The sequence below is a fragment of the Amblyomma mixtum genome, chromosome 6 (assembly GCF_055824585.1).
Source record: "Amblyomma mixtum isolate Tamu chromosome 6, ASM5582458v1, whole genome shotgun sequence".
Classification (NCBI taxonomy): Eukaryota; Metazoa; Arthropoda; class Arachnida; order Ixodida; family Ixodidae; genus Amblyomma; species Amblyomma mixtum.
The window spans coordinates 98849630-98868592 of record NC_143017.1 but is presented as its reverse complement, the minus strand read 5'-3'; the positions used below and the strand labels follow the sequence as shown (position 1 = coordinate 98868592).

The window sequence follows — 18963 nt, the reverse complement described above, 5'->3', positions numbered from 1 at the left end:
GAAACAGACGCACATTGCGACGACTCTCAGAGAGTATACTACATGCCCCATCAAGGGCGTCCGCAGAATTTTTTGCAGGGGGGGGCCCCATTGGTTGTTGGCGCCGGAGGGGGGGGGGGGGGGGGGGCATGTTCGTAGCAAAAAGACACTATTTGCGGTATGAATTTATTTATTTATATATAAATAAAAAATAAGTGAAATACACACATGAAATAAAAATTACAAACAGCAAATTAAAGTGTGGCTAGGAGAGATACATTGCAGTTTATCAACGAAGAAACAATTAAAATTAATAAAAAATCCAAAAATATACTGTCACTTCGTGGAGAAGAGTGCTCAGTATTGCTGCATACGGGTTCTCGACTCACCCGGATTGATGACCAGCACACAGCACAATATGGTCACAAACACGCAACTACAGTCACTCAATCAGTCTTCCTTGAACAGCAACTGTAGACTCCACGGATTTTTCTGGGCGAATTGCGTGATTACACGGGTGATAAATTCATTTCTGTGCTTCATTACACGCTCTCGGTGCACACTCGTCACACACATTGATTGGAAAAACGGTTGAACGCGCACGTTGAAAACAAAAGATGTCTATACATACAACGAAAACTTATTTACAAGATAAATGCACGCTCGCAGCTTCATACACCTCGCTCCATCTTGCTCGCGCATCCGCACAGTCGAGCAACCGCACGCACACTGCTCGCCGCTCGTAGTTTTCTCGTCCACTGTCTTGGTTGTTCTCAGCTTCGTTGACAAACGGCCACTAAAAACACCGAAGCACAAATACAGAGGCGCGCACACGTGCAAGGGCTTACTTCCGTGCGACTTCCAAGGGGAAGGGACACTCGCCACTCCGGTAGGAAAATTTATTTTGTGTGTTTTTATGGGGTTAGTTCAGAGCCCCAAAACGACTCAGGTTATGAGGAACGGAGTAGTACAGAGCTCCGGATAACGTCGACCACCTGGGTCTCTTTACCGGGCACTGACCTCGCACAGTACACGGGCGCTGTTGTCATTTGAGGCCCAGCCAGAGGTGACAGGCGAGCCAGGCAGGCGCCATCGGGCTGCGTTGACCAAAGGCGCTGGTTTTCGGAGAAGACGCTAGGGACGCTGGTGTGGGGGCGCCTCTGGAGACTGCGTCGCCGTGAACAAAAGATGCTAATCTCCTTTGCCGAAGATTCTGATAGCGGCGCTTCTACCGCACTGCGCTCTCCCGTGGATCGGAGGCACAGCGAGCGGCGGCGGCGCCAACTGATCGCCCTCTTGCCCATGAGCAGCCCGACAAAGCGGGGGTGGACACGGCTGATTTGTCTTTCCCTCCTGAAGAATTCATCGGTGGCCGGCATAACGAAGGCGAAAACAAGATGCACTGTGCACTGCCTGCCTCCGTGTCGCTATCTGTCTAGAGATCAAAGAAACAGGCACCCATTTCAAGACGGCTTGAAACACATGCTCGCCGGTGCCGCTGTATGTCTGCAACAGGTCGGCCTTCAACAGAGCTAACGATGGCGTGGTTTGAAAACGGCATAAAGACGCGTGCCCGGACGCGGCATTTCGCAGATGTGACCCAAAGCGTGGAAGCGGAGCTGCTTTTACCCTTTTGGCTGAGCCCACCACGGCCCCTTGCGTGCGGCCATCACTCACGGTTCGAGGGAGTGATTTTCCAGGGGGGTGCAGCCGCCCCCCCTTGCCCCCCCCTCCGGACGCCCATGTGCCCCATCAACCTGTACTGCGGCAAAGTAGTACGACTACCAAACTAAGGATAGTTTTTGATGCCTCATCCCACAGTGCGCAGGCAAAATCCCTCAACGACAACCTCGAGTGTGGGCCGAATTTAAACCCTGACCTCGTTCGGTTGCTGCTCAACTTTCGGCGACATAAAGTTGCGCTCGTCGCTGATGTGGAGAAGGCCTTTCTTCAAATAAGTGTAACGCTAGAGGACCGCGATGCGCTAAGGTTCCTGTGGTTCGCCGAGAGTCCCGTGGAGGGCAGACCATTGCCAGATGTCAAAGGCTTCAGAATGACCAGAATACCCTTCGGAACCACATCGAGCCCGTTTCTGCTCGCAGCAACGCTTCAGCACCACCTTGAAACAATGAAAGATGAATTCCCAGTAACGACAGAGGTATTGAAAAGCTGCATTTATGTAGACGACCTTCTTTGCGGCGCACAGGATGATGAGGAAGGAGCAAAGATATACGATGAGGCAAGTCGTATCTTTCGGTCTGCTTCAATGCGCCTGCACAGATGGGGTTCGAACAGCACGAAGATGAATGAACTGTTCTGTCAGGAGGTCCCCGATGAAATGCCCCTTGGACAACCGGCCAATTTGCTGAAAGTGCTAGGTTTAAGTAGGAAACCAAGGGAAGACCAACTGACATTTTCTCCAGACTCGGTCATTAAATTTTCAAAGGCGCAAAAGAATACCAAGCGATTCGTCCTACAGACGACCGCGCGGCTCTACGACCCACTGGGAGTTCTATCGCCGTATACAGTGAGAGCGAAAGGGCTGTTTCAGGAGATTTGGAAGGAAAATATCGCGTGGGATCAGCCACTTCCAGACCATCTCCTGGGGCAGTGGATCAAGTGGTGCGAAGAATTACGTCTGCTGCACGAGGTCACCATCCCAAGAAGATACGACGCCAACGCCAAAGGGCACCCACAGAGTCGAACCCTGCACGTGTTCGCAGATGCTAGCCCGAAGGCTTACGGCGCCGTGGTCTACCTCTGCACCGAGAATTCCAAAGCAGAAACAACTTCTGTCTTCGTGCTGTCCAAATGCCGTGTCGCCCCCTTGAAAACGGTCACCCTTGCAAGGTTAGAACTATTGGCAGCCTTACTCGCGTCGAGACTCTACCAGTTCGTAAGGTCCAATCTTGATATGAAGTTTGACAAGGTTTTCCTCTGGACCGATTCGATGATCACGTTTAGCTGGATAAGAGGAAACGCAGCACGGTGGAAGGAATTCGTGAGAAACCGCGTCACGGAAATCCAACAAAACACCGAGACCGCGACGTGGCGATTTTGCCCCGGGAAATCGAATCCGGCTGACCTCATGACTAGGGGATTGACAAGCACTCAACTGAAGACCAGCGAGCTATGGTGGAACGGGCCGCAGTGGATAAGAGGGTCGGCTGAGGTATGGCCGGTTGAACCCCAACAAGGCGACTTCACTGTTGAAGAACTTGAGCAGAAAAAGGAGGTCGGTGTCTTAAACACCACCTGCGATAAAGAAGATGAGCTGCTGGATCTGAAAGAATTCAGCTCTGTATCTAGAGTGAGTCGAGTAACAGGTTGGATTTTCCGGTTCGTGAGAAACCTGCGATCTGCTGACAGGAACTCGGGCCCTTTGACTGCAGCAGAAATTGAACACGCGGAAAAATTTTGGCTCAGAAGAGTTCAGAAGTCAGCCTTTTCTGCGGAACTGGAAAGCACAAAGAAAGGCAGCCGCATCCAAAACGACTCCTCCTTGAAAGAATTCGCGCTGTGGACAGACGAAGACGGCCTACTGAGGATTGATGGGCGAATCTGCTCTACAGAGACGACACTCGAAAAGCGACACCCGATTGTGCTCCCCAAGCATCATCGCTACACAACGCTGCTGGTGCACCAAGCCCATCGACAGCTGCTTCACGCAGGCGCAAGACACACACTTGTGCAGCTGCGAGACAAGTACTGGATTGTGCGGGGGCGTCAGCTTGTGAAAAGTGTTGTGAGATCGTGTGTGGTGTGTAAACGGCACAGTGCCTCGCACTTCGACGCAGCAACAGGGCTGCTTCCCCCTGACCGGACGTCCCAAGCGGACCCGTTTCAGGCCGTCGGCCTCGACTTTGCCGGTCCCCTCATGGTGAAAGAGAACAGTCGCACCGTGAAGTCGTACATCGTGCTCTTTACGTGCGCTGTGACGCGGGCCGTGCATCTTGAACTTGTAGCAGACATGAGCACAGAACGATTCCTACAAGCCTTCCGTCGTTTTGTGTCACGCAGAGGCTTGTGCCGAACTATTTACTCTGACAACGCTCTTTCTTTTAAACGAGCGTCAAAAGATATGGGCATTTTGTGGAAGCTCCTGCGGCACCCTGAAACTCAGAACCATTTTGCCAATTCCGGCATAGAATGGAAATTTATAGCGGAGCGCGCACCGTGGTGGGGTGGATTCTACGAGAGGCTGGTCCGTAGCGTGAAAAGCGCGCTGAGAAAAACGATCGGACGCCAGTGCCTAGACGCCATTGAGCTGTCAACAATCCTGGCTGAGGTGGAGGCAGTAATAAATTCTAGGCCCCTCACGTACACATATGAGGACCCTAAAGACGGTGCTCCGCTCACGCCGTCCAGTTTCCTGACGGGAAGACGCTTGACTGCTCTTCCTTCGCCTGAAACACGAGCTATCGAAGCGTCCGCCGCTTCTCTCCGGGCGCTCTGGAAGAAGAGAGGGCGAATGCTAAATCTTTTCTGGCAGACATGGCAGCGAGAATACTTGGGGCAGCTACGCTCGGCCTTTGCCTCTAAACGACCCAGAGCTGTGACTCCCCGAGTCGGAGAGGTTGTTTTGGTTCGAGAGAATCAACCGCGACTGCTCTGGAAAACTGGAGTCATCGCTGCCGTGTTTCCTGGGCGAGATGGCAGAGTTCGTCCTTGTGAGGTCAGGATGCCGCAGGGGAGGAATTTGCGACGCCCTGTTCAGTTACTGTACCCATTAGAGTTTTCGGAAACGTAGAATGAGCAAGCCCATTCGGCGGGGCAGTGTTGAAACTACGTTTTCTTTTCATGTTTATCCTGTGTGTCCTTTGTATGTCATTCTCTTAAGCCCGCCTCCCGAGACGAAAACCAGACACCTCTCGCTAGTTTATGGCCGGCGGCGGCTCCCCTCGGGCGACGGGACTCTGGGAACCCGAGGGGAGAGGGGCCAAAGGTTGAGACGGGCGGAGAGCTGTTCCGTCTGGAGGGGCATTGGAAAAGGGCAGAACGATCGGGGAGCCCCAACGATGAGCATGTAATTTCTCGAGCTCTTGCTCCCCTCCTAACGAACAGTTTGATTGTTTCTTGTATCTTGCAATAAACGAAGTTACATAAACGATAACAGTCTACTGTCTACAACGAAGAAACTACATCAGTTTTAGTTTCTACAGGTAGTGCGCTACTCTCTGGTCATCGCTAAACCGAGCTTATTTCGCATCGGGGCCACAGCGGACGGCGCTGTGCGCTAGAGTAAATGGTCTGATCAAGGCACCGCCCCACAGACAACCCCATTGTCTCATACTAAAAGAAAGATATGATCGATTTCAGCGACGCCTTAGCACAGGAGCTAGCGTGCAAGAGCGACCGGGCCAGTCGCGCCGGCGGCAGCTGCTATGCGGCTGCATGGGCACAGATTTGTATCGTGGCTATCACTCCTATCAGCAACTCTGTACGGGTCAGCGATCCTCAAAAAGGTGTAATTTTTGACATTCCTTTATCCCAGGGGTCACTTTTGACATCTTAACATTCCTTTAACCCCGCTAGACTTATCGTTTACGAGAACAACAAATTTTAGCATGCTTTTCCGACGCTGGCGACAGGGATCCGCCGTAGAGAAGGTGGCTTGGCACAGCGGTGTACGGCGGTGGAGGCATTTTAGCCCCACCGTAAGGCGAATGTGGCTATAGGCAAGCCTGGCAACTGCAGCAATGGTAACGAGCTACTGTATCTGCCCTACGGCTGTCTGGCTACGCTACTACTGTCCAATGCTGCCACCGGATGGCGCCGTCGGACGGCACTCTGCGTTGCACGTATACGCTGCGTTGTAAATAACTAAGATATATCTGCAAATACAACTCCGCTCTGCCGATCACCGCATCACTTCGTTTGTCGCACCCAAGGGGCCGTTGGTTGCCGTAACCGAGACCGGTGCGCGGCGAGCTGAGCGACAATGGCGAACCGCGATTAAGCATAACCGCGGTTTGACTGCCCGTGTGACAAGAGCTTAAAACAGTGCTGGAAATGGCTCTAGATCTGCATGAATGTGCACCAACCACGAAAGCCAAGCCGTTTACAAACAGATAACAAAATAAAGAACAACCAAAATAGGTGGTTTACGGTTTGGTTTATGAGGGTTTAACGTCCCAAAGCGACTCAGGCTGTGAGGGATGCCGTAGTGAAGGGCTCCGGAAATTTCGACCACCCGGGGATCTTTAACGTGCACTGACACCGCACAGTACACGGGCCTCTCCAATTTCGCCTCCATGGAAAGTTGACCGCCGCAGCCGGGTCGCAGTCGAATCCGCGTCTTTCGGGTCAGCAGACGAGCGCCATAACCATTAAGCCACCGCAGCGGCAAACCAAAGGAGAGTATTGATGCAACAACACATTCTGTGCAGGCAGTTTAGGTATGCTTCACACCACCCAATTGTCTCGCATAACGTACGAGCGAACTGAAGACCCCAATAAAACGGCACCGACAGAAGACTGCGTTGACCCGTCGTTTTCTAGAGCGCGGGACGGAGCGAAGCATGGAGGAAGGAAAGAACTAAGGAGAGGCCCTGACGTCACTTTTTGTGAAGCCGCCCCGCAACCGGAAGTTGGCTCGGCTTTCCTCACTATCTTCTTTCTCCACCGAGCTACGGGGCGGGTATCGCGCGCGGCTCGCAAGCGCTTCGTAAAAGAAAGGTATAAAAAAAACCGCGCCGCTCGCCGCTACACTCCTACACCTCCCTCCCCGCAAACACGCACCTAGACACAGACCGGCGCACAGGTGCGGTGAACCTTTTCCGACGCCAGGCGAAGAAAGACGACATTGCACGCCGCTTGTATCTCAGCTCACCATCCTCCTCGGGCTACCGTACACCCGCCGTGTGGCCTTCGAAACGCAGCTCAGCATCACCGAGAGCGGCTTCATGTTTCTGTGCTGTTTGGTGAGGTGCGAAAGTTCGCTGATCAAAACAATCAACGCTTCTTCGCGTGTCGAAGCGCGGTTCCGGAGTGCCACCTTTTCGCGAGATTCATTTCAATGCATCGATCGCTCCGCGTAACGACACCAAGTTTGACGAACAAAATATCAAATGAGCGGTTATTTGCCGCATTCAAAAACAATCCTAGATGCGTGCGTAACGTCACGACGCCAGGCATGTAGACTTTAACACGCACGGCCGAACACACCGTGCCGAAAGCCCGTCCACCGCCACCGAGAAACACTCGGGCCCCTAGCAACAACGACGCTAACGACGCCGTACGCCGTTGCTAGTGGCCCGAGTTTTCGTAGCAACAACGACAACGTTGCTAGTGGCCCGACTTTTTTTTAAGCCTAAATTTTGACGTCACTTCCGCCACATTCTTGCCAATGCATTGGGAATACGAAGGGCCTCTCAGTTTTCCTTCCTCCATGGAGCGAAGAAAGCAAACAAAGCAGGACGGCCAGTCGACTCTCCGCGGATGGCGTCACTTCCGCCGTAGATGCCATGATGATGATGATGTAGCCTTCCCTTTGTAACGGGCGGGCGCCTACCAAAGGTGCCCTGGCTGGATAAACACACACAATAACAGGAGCGTCTAGCGCCCTCCCGGCGGCAGAGAAAGGTAAACAAGACAGCAGGCCACGGCGGCACGAGCGCGCATGCTCCCCGCTAGAGTGCCTCGCTGCAGCGTTCCGTTGAGTTACTGTATGTGCATACACAGTAAGCTGCCATGGCGGGGTATAACTGCTCTTAGGGAACAAGTGACGCTTTTGATGTACAGGTTGGCAACTAAGGTGTAGTATGTCGTAACTCGAAATCGGTTATAACGAACACGCCGGATATAACGAAGGTTTAGTATGTCGTAACTCGAAATAGGTTACAACGGGCAAAACACCAAACAAACGCACACAATGAAGGATCAGAAGCGTTCCAGAGAGCTCAGTAGGATGCCACAAAGGCTTTCGCCTTACTGCACGTAAGGTGACTTTAAGAGCTCCCCCTGAATTTCTGACGTGTAAACTCAGCTGCTTTTCATGAGAACATCGTCTTTGCCTAGCACCGATCAGCCTTGCGAGCGAGCGCGCTGCTGAGGCGAGTTCAAGGCCGAAAACAGATTCTACGCAGTTCGTGCTTCAGCCTAGTTATCGTAAGGCCCTCCACGCTTCTTCTATGGATGCAGCGGAGGTAGCCCTCCACAGAACGGGCATGTGTGCGACAAGGAAAGAGATCAGGTATGCAGCGACCATACCTAAGTCGCGCACGCGCAAGACACGGTGAGCCTCCACGTTCATTTACATCTACATGTTCTTCGCGTGATATAAACACCGAAGCGGCCTTACACGCGAGTTAGTTTCCCAGACGGCATCGTCAAGGGCGTCCGCAGAATTTTTTGCAGGGGGGGGGGGGGGGGGGGGGGGGGGGGCATTGGCTGTTGGCGCCGGAGGGGGGGGGGGGGGGTTATGTTCGTAGCAAAAAGGCACTATTTGCGGAGTAAATTTATTTATTTATAAATAAAATAAATAAGTAAAATACACACATGAAAGAAAAATTACAAACAGCAAATTAAAGCGTGGCTAGGAGAGATACATTGGAGTTTATCAACGAAGAAACAATTAAAATTAATAAAAATGCAAAAAGATACTATCACTTCGTGGAGAAGAGTGCTCAGTCTTGCTGCATACGGGTTCTCGACACACCCGGATTGATGACCAGCACACAGCACAATATGTTCACAAACACGCAACGACAGTCAGTCAGTAAACAGCAACTGTAGACGCCTCGGATTTTTCTGGGCGAATTGCGTGATGACACGGGTGATAAATTCATTCCTGTGCTTCATTACACGCTCTCAGTGCACACTCATCATACAAAGGCCGTCCAGTCTGTCGTTTGTCATCGTTGAGCGTAGCCACGTTTTCACTCTCCTCATTGTACTGAAGGAGCGTTCGACCGTACAGGTAGTAACTGGCAAAGCCAGAGCCACCTCAATGGCTTTTGCAACACCAGGGAAGAATGTCTTGGCCTGATGTAGAAGCTCGCAGTAAGTTATTTCTGATGGGTCCCCAGTTTTGTTGCACCACATCTCGTACCAAGAGATGGCCTCTTCCTTGAAGCTGTCGATGCCGTAAAAGCACTGGAGTTCTTCGGCGAGAACAGCGAACTCAACACGGCTCAAGTGCTTCATTTTTGATGGATGCAGCTGGAGAAGTTTGAAGCTCCTCTCATTGCTTTCAGAAAAGCGCCGAGCTAAAGAAGCAGTGAGGGAGTCCAAGTACGGCACATATATTGCCACACGGTAGTATTCCTCCGGCGACTGAATCCCGTAGTTGTCTCGGTGGGCCTGACGAGAGACTTGTCTTGGCACAGATATCACCACATTTAAGTGATTGGCTGCCTCCCTTGCTGCATTCATGATGTTAGAGAACTCCTCTACAGCGTTCGTCCGGTGGCCGCGAAAAATACGTTGCAGCTCAGTGATGTGGCCATGCACAGAATGGAAGTCCATGGATACACCTTGCAGAATGTTCGTAACTGGTTCGAGCCGAGCGCTGTACTTCGCTACAATATGCAAGCAGACGATGAAAGATGAGCTTGTTGTTGCGCAGTAGAGGATGTGAGCTCGTTGTCTAGTTGCAGCGTTCGAGCATGATTCCGTGGACGCGAGCTCCTCGAGTGCTTCGACTATGGCCACGTAATGCTGAGAGAAGATCCTAATAGACTTATATTTTGCAGACCATCTTTTCTCACACAGCATCGGAATGTTCGGCACCAATTTTCTCCGGAGTACGCTCTCGCGGAAGAAGTTTATGGTTTGTTTGATTATGCCAATTGTGTTTCGAATTTCAGAGACGTCGTTCAGATCGTTGATGACGAGATTTAGTTTGTGACTTGCACAGTGGAAAAATAGTGCCTTCGGGAACTGTTTTTGTATAATTTTGTTCACTCCAGCTTCTTTTCCAGCCATTGTAGAGCATCCATCGTACCCCTGTCCAACGAGGTTCGAAAGAATCAGCCCGACATTCGTCAAAAACTTCAAGATTGCCGCGGCGATGCAAGCGGAGTTTAATTGCTCCAGCTCTACAAATCCCAAAAACTGCTCTCGAACGCACACTTCGGCTCCCGCCTTGTCAATAAAGCGAACGCCTATAGACATCTGCTCTTTTCCTGAAATATCTGCAGTTTCGTCAGCAAGAACGGAAAAAGCAAACGCTTTGTTAGCTTCGGTAACTATCTGCTCTTTCAGGATGTCGCCACAGATTGTGATGATCTCGTTCTGGACGCGGACAGAAGTGTACTTGGCATTGCCAGCAGAAGAAGCGAAGTGCTCCTGAAGTAGAGTATCTCCAGCTTCTACACGAAAGTCAAGCAGATCATTGAAGACTCCACTATCGGACTGCTTGCCGCGAATTGGCAAGTCATGCGTCGCGCAAAAGACAATGGTGGAAACTATTGGAAATAGTTTCTCACGGTTCCTTTCAACTTGAGCGTGGAGTGCTCTGTTCAGCTGCTCTACAACGGGTAGCTGCTTGCCTTTCATCACATCCATAAAGTTCTGTGAGGCCGTCATTGCCTCCTGGTGCCATTGGGATTTTACGTGATCCCTGCACGCCTCGTGCATTTTTCTGTAGTTACTGAAAGCGCGCACGATAAAACTTCCTTGAGTACCCCGGTGAACACGTGGAGGAAAAATGACGCAAAAACGACAAATAGCGCCTTTCGCTGTCGCTGAGTACGCAAGCCAGGGGGCGTAATCTCCCAGCCATTGATGTCGAAAAGGCCTCTTTCCAGGTGTTACATCCTTCTTAAAATCGTATGTAACATTTGGTGACCATGGCTTAGTAAGAAGACGTAACTTCAAAAAGTCCGGTATGCCAGTGAGTTTAGCTTTGCCTAGAAACTCTCCTAAGTCATATTCTTGAGGCAAGTTATTTGTTTTCTTGATGTTGTCTCCGGACTTCGATCCCAAGCAAGGAGAAAGGGAATCGTCTCGGCTTACTGCGTGACCGGAGCTCGCTGGTGAAGTTCCTTCCATGGAGACGACGACGTCGGCTACTGTCCGGTGATGAAAGGTTGCATCGCTCTGGTCAAATCCGGACTTAAATCCCAAGAAAGGAGAAATGGAATCATCTCGGCCTGCTGCATTACCTGAACTCACTGTTGACAGAGTCCCTTCCATGGAGTCGACGACATCAGCTACTGTCCGGTGATAAAAGCTTGCATCACTCTGTTCAAATGCTACACCGTTGTCACATATCACACCAGAATCTGCAGGGGCGCATTTGGATAACGCTTCGTCAGACAACCGCTGACGCTTCAAGAAGCGCCGAATGTCCATCATTCGGAACCGCGCGAGACAAAGCTGGCTATGGAGTTCTTCGGGGTTGGTAGTGTTAAAAATATATACACATTGATTGAAAAAACGGTTGAATGCGTACGTTGAAAACAAAAAATGACTATATATACAACGAAAACTTATTTACAAGATAAATGCACGCTCGCAGCTTCATACACCTCGCTCCATCTTGCTCGCGCAACCGCACAGTCGAGTATTTGCACACACACTACTCGCCGCTCGTCGTTTTCTCGTCCGCTGTCTTGATTGTTCTCAGCTTCGTTGACAACCGGCCACTAAAAATACCGAAGCACAAACACAGAGGCGCGCACACATGCAAGGGCCTACTTGCCGCAGTATCCCCGAATACGCACTGTTGGAGTTGAGGGTTCAGGACAGGAGTGCCGCTGAGCGAAGAGGTAGATGGCGAAAGGAGAATAGGTTTATTTACATTTTACATTGGTGGTTAGAAGTGAGACGATTCTGCCGCATCCGTTGTCGAGTTTTATATCCTTCTTGTTCCCTAAAGTCCCTAGGTTGAGGACGCCCTTGCCGGAGTGGGAGGGGCCTAGAGCTTTCACCTGTGCGCACACACACGACACTGCACTCATGGTCACGCCCCCTTCACATGTGGAGTCTGAGGGAAAGAAGGTTGTCGTCGAGGTAGCGTTGACGGCGGTAGGTGATGGCCTCCGGCCAGCCGAAGGTTTCTGCGGGTCACCGACATCTGTTGATCATCAAATGCCACCCGCCGCTCGAGGCCAGACGCGAGGTCACGAAAACGCCGAAAGTGGTTCCTCGTGCTTGGGTCGGAGATGAGGCCCGCCAGCTTGTCGCGGTGCTTAGGCACGCCAAAGAGCAACCGGAGACGAGGCCCTTTGTTCCCTGGCACGGTCACGGCAAATGGGGAAGATAACGTTCGTCTCCCCGAGGCGGCGGCGGCGTTCTACACGTGCAGGCACTTTGTGAAGGGGGTCTGGTTTTGTTCCTGCACTCCAACCGGGCAAACTCCGTAATTGAAGTCAGCTGGCACCTGGGTCCTCTCGGTGCTTGTGGTCCATGGCGGCAGGCCCGAAAGCAATCACCCTCAAGTCGCTAGCAGCCATACACAGTAGAAACAGGCGTGCTGGCGGCCACCCGGCGAGACTTGTTGTCGTCGTTCCTAATAGCACTTTGGGGGTGAAATGAACGCCTCGCGACTTCCGAGGGGAAGGGACACTCGCCACTCCGGTCGGAAAATTTGTTTTGTGTGTTTTTATGGGGTTCAGAGCCCCAAAACGACTCAGGCTATGAGGGACGGAGTAGTACAGAGTTCCGGATAATGTCGACCACCTGGGTCTCTTTACCATGCACTGACATCGCACAGTACATGGGCGCTGTTGGGATTTGAGGCCCAGCCAGAGGTGACAGGCGAGCCAGGCAGGCGCCATCGGGCTGCCTTGACCAAAGGCGCTGGCTTCCGGAGAAGATGCAAGGAACGCTGGTGTGGGGGCGCCTCTGGAGACTGCGTCGCCGTGAACAAAAGCAACTGCTAATCCCCTTTGCCGAAGATTCTGAAAGCGGCGCTTCTACCGAACTGCGCTCTCCCGTGGATCGGAGGAGACAGCGAGCGGCGGCGGCGCCAACTCATCGCCTGCTTGCCCTTGAGCAGCCCGACAAAGCGGGGGTGGACACGGCTGATTTGTCCCTCCCTCCTGAAGAATTCATCGGTGGCCGGATTGTGCACTGTCTGCCTCCGTGTGGCTATCTCTCTAGAGATCAAAGAAACAGGCACCCATCTCAAGACGCCTCGAAACACATGCTCGCCGGTGCCGCGTATGTCTGCAACGACGCGTCCCCGGACGCGGCACTTCGCAGATGTGACCCAAAGCTGGAAGCGGGGCCGCTTTTACTCTTTTTGCTGAGCGCACCGCCGCCCCTGGTGTGCGGCCATCACTCACGGTTAGAGTGAGTGATTTTCCAGGGGGGTGCAGCCGCCCCCCCTTGCGCCCCCCTCCGGACGCCCATGGGCATCGTATATGCAGCACACCGCCGTTCACCGCCGTTACGGTGAACACACGAACCGCCGAACTGCATGAAAACAGAATGCGCCCGCCCCACCGTGGCGGCTGCATATGGCTGGCCTCGGTGGCTGATTTACGCGCTGCCGAACAAGCATTGCTGAAACATCATTTTCTGCCGCTTGTCTTTATCTCCTACGCACAGCCTATCGCACACACACGTACGTACACTGCTCGGGTCACGAACTGCGCGCTGCATCTGCGGCAGGCGGCACAGTGCAGCTGAAGCGCACGCCATTCTAGCATCTGGCGCGCAGAAAGCCACCGGGTTTAGAACCAGAACAACGCCCATCCCGTTTCGAAGCAGGAAGTTGGCTTCGTATACCTCTTGCCGCGTGAAAACAGATATGTGCCCAATCACGGCAGCGATATGAAACATGTGCGCTTCCAACCAGCGCACAACTCGCCACGTTCACGCGTGCCCCAATCGAGCCACCCCGGTAGCCGCGTGGCCATCGTGCCGAGCTCGCACACGCGGAGACCCGAGTTTGAAACCCAGCGCCTGCTTTGCGATCGCTTCGATTCTGAGCAGAGCTGGGACCGGGACCCGGCTGTACTTCGGATACCGGAGTACGGAGGACAAGGCGAGGCGGACGGACGGACGCGCGCACACGCACACACGCGCGCGCACGCACGCCCGCACACACGCACGCACACAAAATGTAACAAAATACGAGCCTCTCCCACACCACTAAAGTATTGCGGGTATAATCCCAATTGTGAAATAAAAGACGTGGCCTGTGAGCAATTGGGATTTTGACACTCGAAGGTGGACAGAAATCAATGTGGAAGTGCAACTAAAGCGACCCACAACCGGGGTAGTGGGCCCGGAGAGACTTGGGAAGTAGCGGAAAAGATGGGACTATGAGGGTGGGATATATGGTTGTCGGCAAATGGGTTATGGGAATGTGGACGGAAATGGGGACAGCGAGTTTTTGCTCATATCCTTCGAATGTTTCTCGACTCCATTACTCGCCTGCTTGGCCAGGTCAGGGAGGGCGTCACAATTGCCCAATGGTGCGGTCCCGCTCACGGGATGCCCGACCACCCACCAAACGCAACGGGCCCCGGCCGACCGTCGGAGACAGGAGAACCTAACAAGGGGTTAGCTACCTAGGGCCCCTCAACGACGACTGGTTCCGCACACCAGGACGTCAGTTATTCCGACTCACAGAGGTGTTTCCCTATTAGCCGTCGAGTGGTTTTTAGTTGGATACAACTCAAGAGCGAAGGAGTGCATAGACCTGAAAGGACCTCCAGCCAACGACGCCGCCCGATTATAATGACGCCGCAGTTAATGCACTGCAACGCTAGCATGACAGGGGATTAACCTAGTGATGCAAAACATATCGGAAAATTGACTATCGATAGTATCGATAGTTTTTTTGAAACTATCGATAGTGTAAAAAAAACTATCGATAGTGCTTATGGTTAGACTATCGATACTATTATCGATAGTGTTGCTCTCGATAGTACTACTAGCTATAGTACCGCTATCGGTAGCAAGACTATCTATATAGTGAAACTGTCCCATCGACAGTTTCGCTATAGATAGTCTTGCTATCGATAGCGGTACTATCGCTCAGTTTCACTATAGATAGTATTGCTAACGATAGCGCTACTATCGCTAGCAGTACTATCGAAAGCAACACTATCGATAGTAATACTATCGATAGTAGAATAAATAGTATTACTATCGATAGTGTTGCTCTCGATAGTACTCCTAGCGATAGTACCGCTATCGATAGCAAGACTATCTATAGTGAAACTATCGATGGTAAGACTATTGATAGTAGTTAACATTATTGATATTGTGGTTCTTTAACGTGCGCTGAGACAGTTCGGAAAAATACCTGGAACTGCGATGAACGAACAAACAGCACAAGTTGTGCTGGCTTGCTGACGTAACCGCTGCAGAAATGGTTTTCGCACACATGCTTCGCAACTACGACATTCGCACGCTACGTAGGGAACGTCTGCAGAGCTCGGTGACGCGTAGGCCGCGAAAACGAAAGAGTCCTGTCAGTTACTCATACCATCACCTCCATACCACACACTTGGAAAACCAAGTTTAGGTTGCAGTGTGTACGCGTGGTTGATTTTGTAGTATCGATAGTACTATATATAACAAGTAGTATCGATACGGCTATCGATAGTACTATCGATAGCGCGCTATCGATAGTTCGATAGTGACTCAACTATCGAAAGTATCGATAGTACTATCGATAGTTTTGCATCACTAGATCAGCCGCGACGTCAGTGAACATCGGTTGACCCCACTGGCTGGAGAGACACGCGCCGCTTCGTAGTTCAGTCGAATCCGACTGCAACACGCAACGTTCTTGCTGCTTTTCGTGGCGGATAATGCAACTGCATTCACCGTAGCATGCGATGCGCGCTCATATATTGAAGTTTCGGCAGCGACACCAATAGGAACCAGGTTGGGTTAGTTTAAAAACCGTATTAAAGGGGCTCTGAAAGGGGCTCTAAGTTGCGCTGTGCCTGGGATATGGCAAAGGACGCTGCTTCATGAGTATCCTCCAGCACGAATTTTTAAAATGCATTTTGTAGAAGCTGTGTGTTTCTCTCTCCCTCTCGTCAATTTTTGCATCACTCGGCCCTACCTATGAAGCGACGCAGCTGACATGGCTTGCTTTTGAGGTCTTGAACGCGGTATGAACGCTCGGTGGCCTGCACTCTACATAACGCAAGCATTTTATAGCCAACCTAACACCCATTTCGGGACCCTTTAAAGGCGCAGAGAGGGAGAGAAACGACAGACCGTAGACTGGAAACAAAAAAGAACACAAAACTGAAGGGACGGATGAAGAAGACTGTTCAAGGCGGGACGGAGAAAACCAGCTGCCGTAGAGAGTCGGTCTAAACAACGCCGACCGCGACGCGTCGCCTGCGTTAACTAATAAAAGAGGAAGCAAATCGCTGGCAATTAACAAGTGGCGCGGGGATATGGAAAGTATAATGCAATGCTGGCAGCAATAGCAAAAAAAAAAAAACGATGAAGCTGACAAACTAACCGAAAAAAAAATCGCAAAAATCGCAGACTATAGACGTAAGCATGAAAGTCACTGCAGGAAAGGTGCATCGTATATTCTAGCAAGGCTCGTAGACATTGATAGCCGCACTCGAGTCTCGCGGAGCGTCCATCAACCGCTTTTCTTTACTAACCTTTCCTTCGCAAGCGACAGAGCGCTCGGTTTTCTTTGCCGCTTTTTATGTATGGCGATCCGCGCGACCGGAGCCGGCCGTGCTGATGGAAAGAAACCTGAGGAGGGAGCGCGACGTCACGCGGCCAGCGTTCGCAAGCCGAGTGTTTATGAAACCGTTTCCTCCCTCACGTTTTCGCTCTCCCAGTCAGTCCTTTACGTTTTGGTATGTTTTAGTGCGCGCGCATGCGCGGCTTGTGGCGCGGGGCGTCTACGGAAAGGAGGTTGATCTACAATCAGTTTGCCGCGCTAATCCGCGCATGCGCGTGCGCAGCAAGGCTAGAATTTACCGAACGCTATCGCTTGGCGTGATCACGGGAGGACAAACTCTCTTTTTTTTTTACTATACTTTTACTTGTTAAGACTAGGCTTCGAAGCCCTCGCCGGACGCTCCTCCTCAGTTTTTTTTTTCCCTCCATGTCGCTCATCAAGTGCCACCGCGACTGCGCATAAGCGCCTCTCGGACTACAGGGTAGACGCCGTTGTTGACGCATGCGCTGCTCCGGCAGCAGCGCAGCACATAAGCACCAGGGGCTGTTGAACTGCAAATTTTGCAAATGTTCGCCTATAGGTTCGGATCCGTGTTCTCCTCCGTTCTGGCGCCAGTGACATCGACGCGCAGACAACGGGTGCTAAAAGCATGCTTAAAAAATGAGAGCAGAGTGAGCGAGGCACCTTTTAGCACGAAAACACTCATACTTTCACCAACAGCAACCAAGAATCTTGTCGCTTTGATCGTTCTTGTGCTGTGTTAAGTTAAAGGTTAAAAAAAAAAAACCCTCCAAATTTGGCCTACCCACCCACGAAATTTGACCTTGACAGATTTAGACCCAAATCGAAGTCTAGCCGCCCAACACGACAGTGACCTCAAATTTGGCCCGGGCCACTCCTGAAATTTGACCTTATCATATTTAAACCAAAATCAATGTTTAGCCATAATTGACAGCGGCCAACTCGATGGCGAATCTGGCCGACTCCCAAAATTTGGCCTTGGCTGATTTGGACCAAAATAGTAGTCCAAGTATAATTTGGTGTGCCCGAAACAATAGTGACCTCCAAATTTGGCCCCGGTCATTTCAAAAATTTGGCCTTGGCCGATTTGGACTAAAACTGATGTCCAAACATAACTGGTGCCCAACCTCCAAATTTGGCTAGGGCCAAAGAAGTTTGACCATGACGATTTGGGAATGCTTTCCCACTTCATAGGTTTAACCAAGTTTAAACCCTGACAATTTTTATTCGCTGTCGCGGCCAGTAAACTGTGGCGAGTCAAGAAGCACCCCCCGCCTCCAGATCAAACCATTATCCTGAGGTTTGTAGCAAAGCGCCTTTTCAGACTAGTCTGCATATACTGCATTCACTGCCACATACCATTACCTACACATCATATGCTTTGTCATCGTAATCCTCTTCCAGGTTTAACAGTTTCTTTCGGTGTGATGCATACGGTTCATAAGGATTTCTTGTCAAGCCACTAAAAATGTCTAGATGCATGATAGTTTGGGTGAGTTAGCTGGAAACTTCAACACACATACACAACAAAACGTGCATACAGGAACACACAAGTAGGCGCTACCTTAATTGACCTTTATTCTGACTGTGTGATACATATATACACCTACAATATTGCTCACCATACGTGTAACTGCATATGAGTCTCATGCAATCAGAAAAAAGCTCAGTATGTGTCCCTGTCTTTGATCTATGATTCTGAATTCAAAATTCAATCCAAAGACAACATGCGCCTTTGTCGTCCTTTGCTTACTATGTAGTAACTTACTTTATATGCATGTTCACAACTGTCATTCAAGTTCCTGCTGTTTTCAATGTATGTATATACTGAAGTGACAGTTTAAGTAAGTCTGCCTGTTGATTTTATGTAGAAACACATTCCAATACAGATTCAGAAAATTAATGTTTTAAGAACAGTAGCGTTCACATTTTGCTTTTGCTTTTTAATACTAACGAAAACTGTCAACTAGCATTGCAAGCAGTCCGATTCAAAAAAGTGCCAGCTCATTACGTGAAAAAAAAATTCTATACTGATCCCCACTAAAAAAAAACACTCAGATACTACAGTACCAATGAACATTTATGGAAAAAAAGCTGCAGTGCTTACCATGGACTTCTTTTCGTTTTTGTAGTAGGGGTTCCAGCCGACGCTCATCACCATTTTGTTGACAGGCCCGTCATTGACAGAGGCCCAGCCGTAGTACACCCCACACTCCAGTTCAGCTGGGGCCTTTGTGACCAGATCTTGTGAGAAGTTCGCTGGAAAAGCATGAAAAATAAAAAACCGTCACTCAACCATTTCTTTAAGCGTAAAAATCTTATGGAAAAAAAAAACAACTGAAAAGCTATGTACGGGGTCACCTTAGTTTCACATTCATATTAACCCTTTTACA

The 18963-nt window shown here is 50.8% G+C and overlaps 2 protein-coding genes across 2 annotated transcripts in view; one reads left to right on the top strand and one right to left on the bottom strand.

Annotated features, from left to right (window-relative positions):
* Rfk (Riboflavin kinase) overlaps positions 1-18963 on the bottom strand; it is a 47496-nt gene that overhangs the window by 19001 nt on the left and 9532 nt on the right. The window contains exon 2 of the mRNA XM_089548492.1: positions 18678-18829. Coding sequence (XP_089404618.1) covers positions 18678-18829 — 152 coding nt within the window. The remainder of the gene's footprint in view (positions 1-18677; positions 18830-18963) is intronic.
* The window catches only part of LOC149339827 (serine beta-lactamase-like protein LACTB, mitochondrial), a 36740-nt gene continuing 25909 nt past the window's right edge, over positions 8133-18963 (top strand). Inside the window, exon 1 of the mRNA XM_089548491.1 lies at positions 8133-8215. Coding sequence (XP_089404617.1) covers positions 8148-8215 — 68 coding nt within the window. The 5' untranslated portion in view covers positions 8133-8147. The remainder of the gene's footprint in view (positions 8216-18963) is intronic.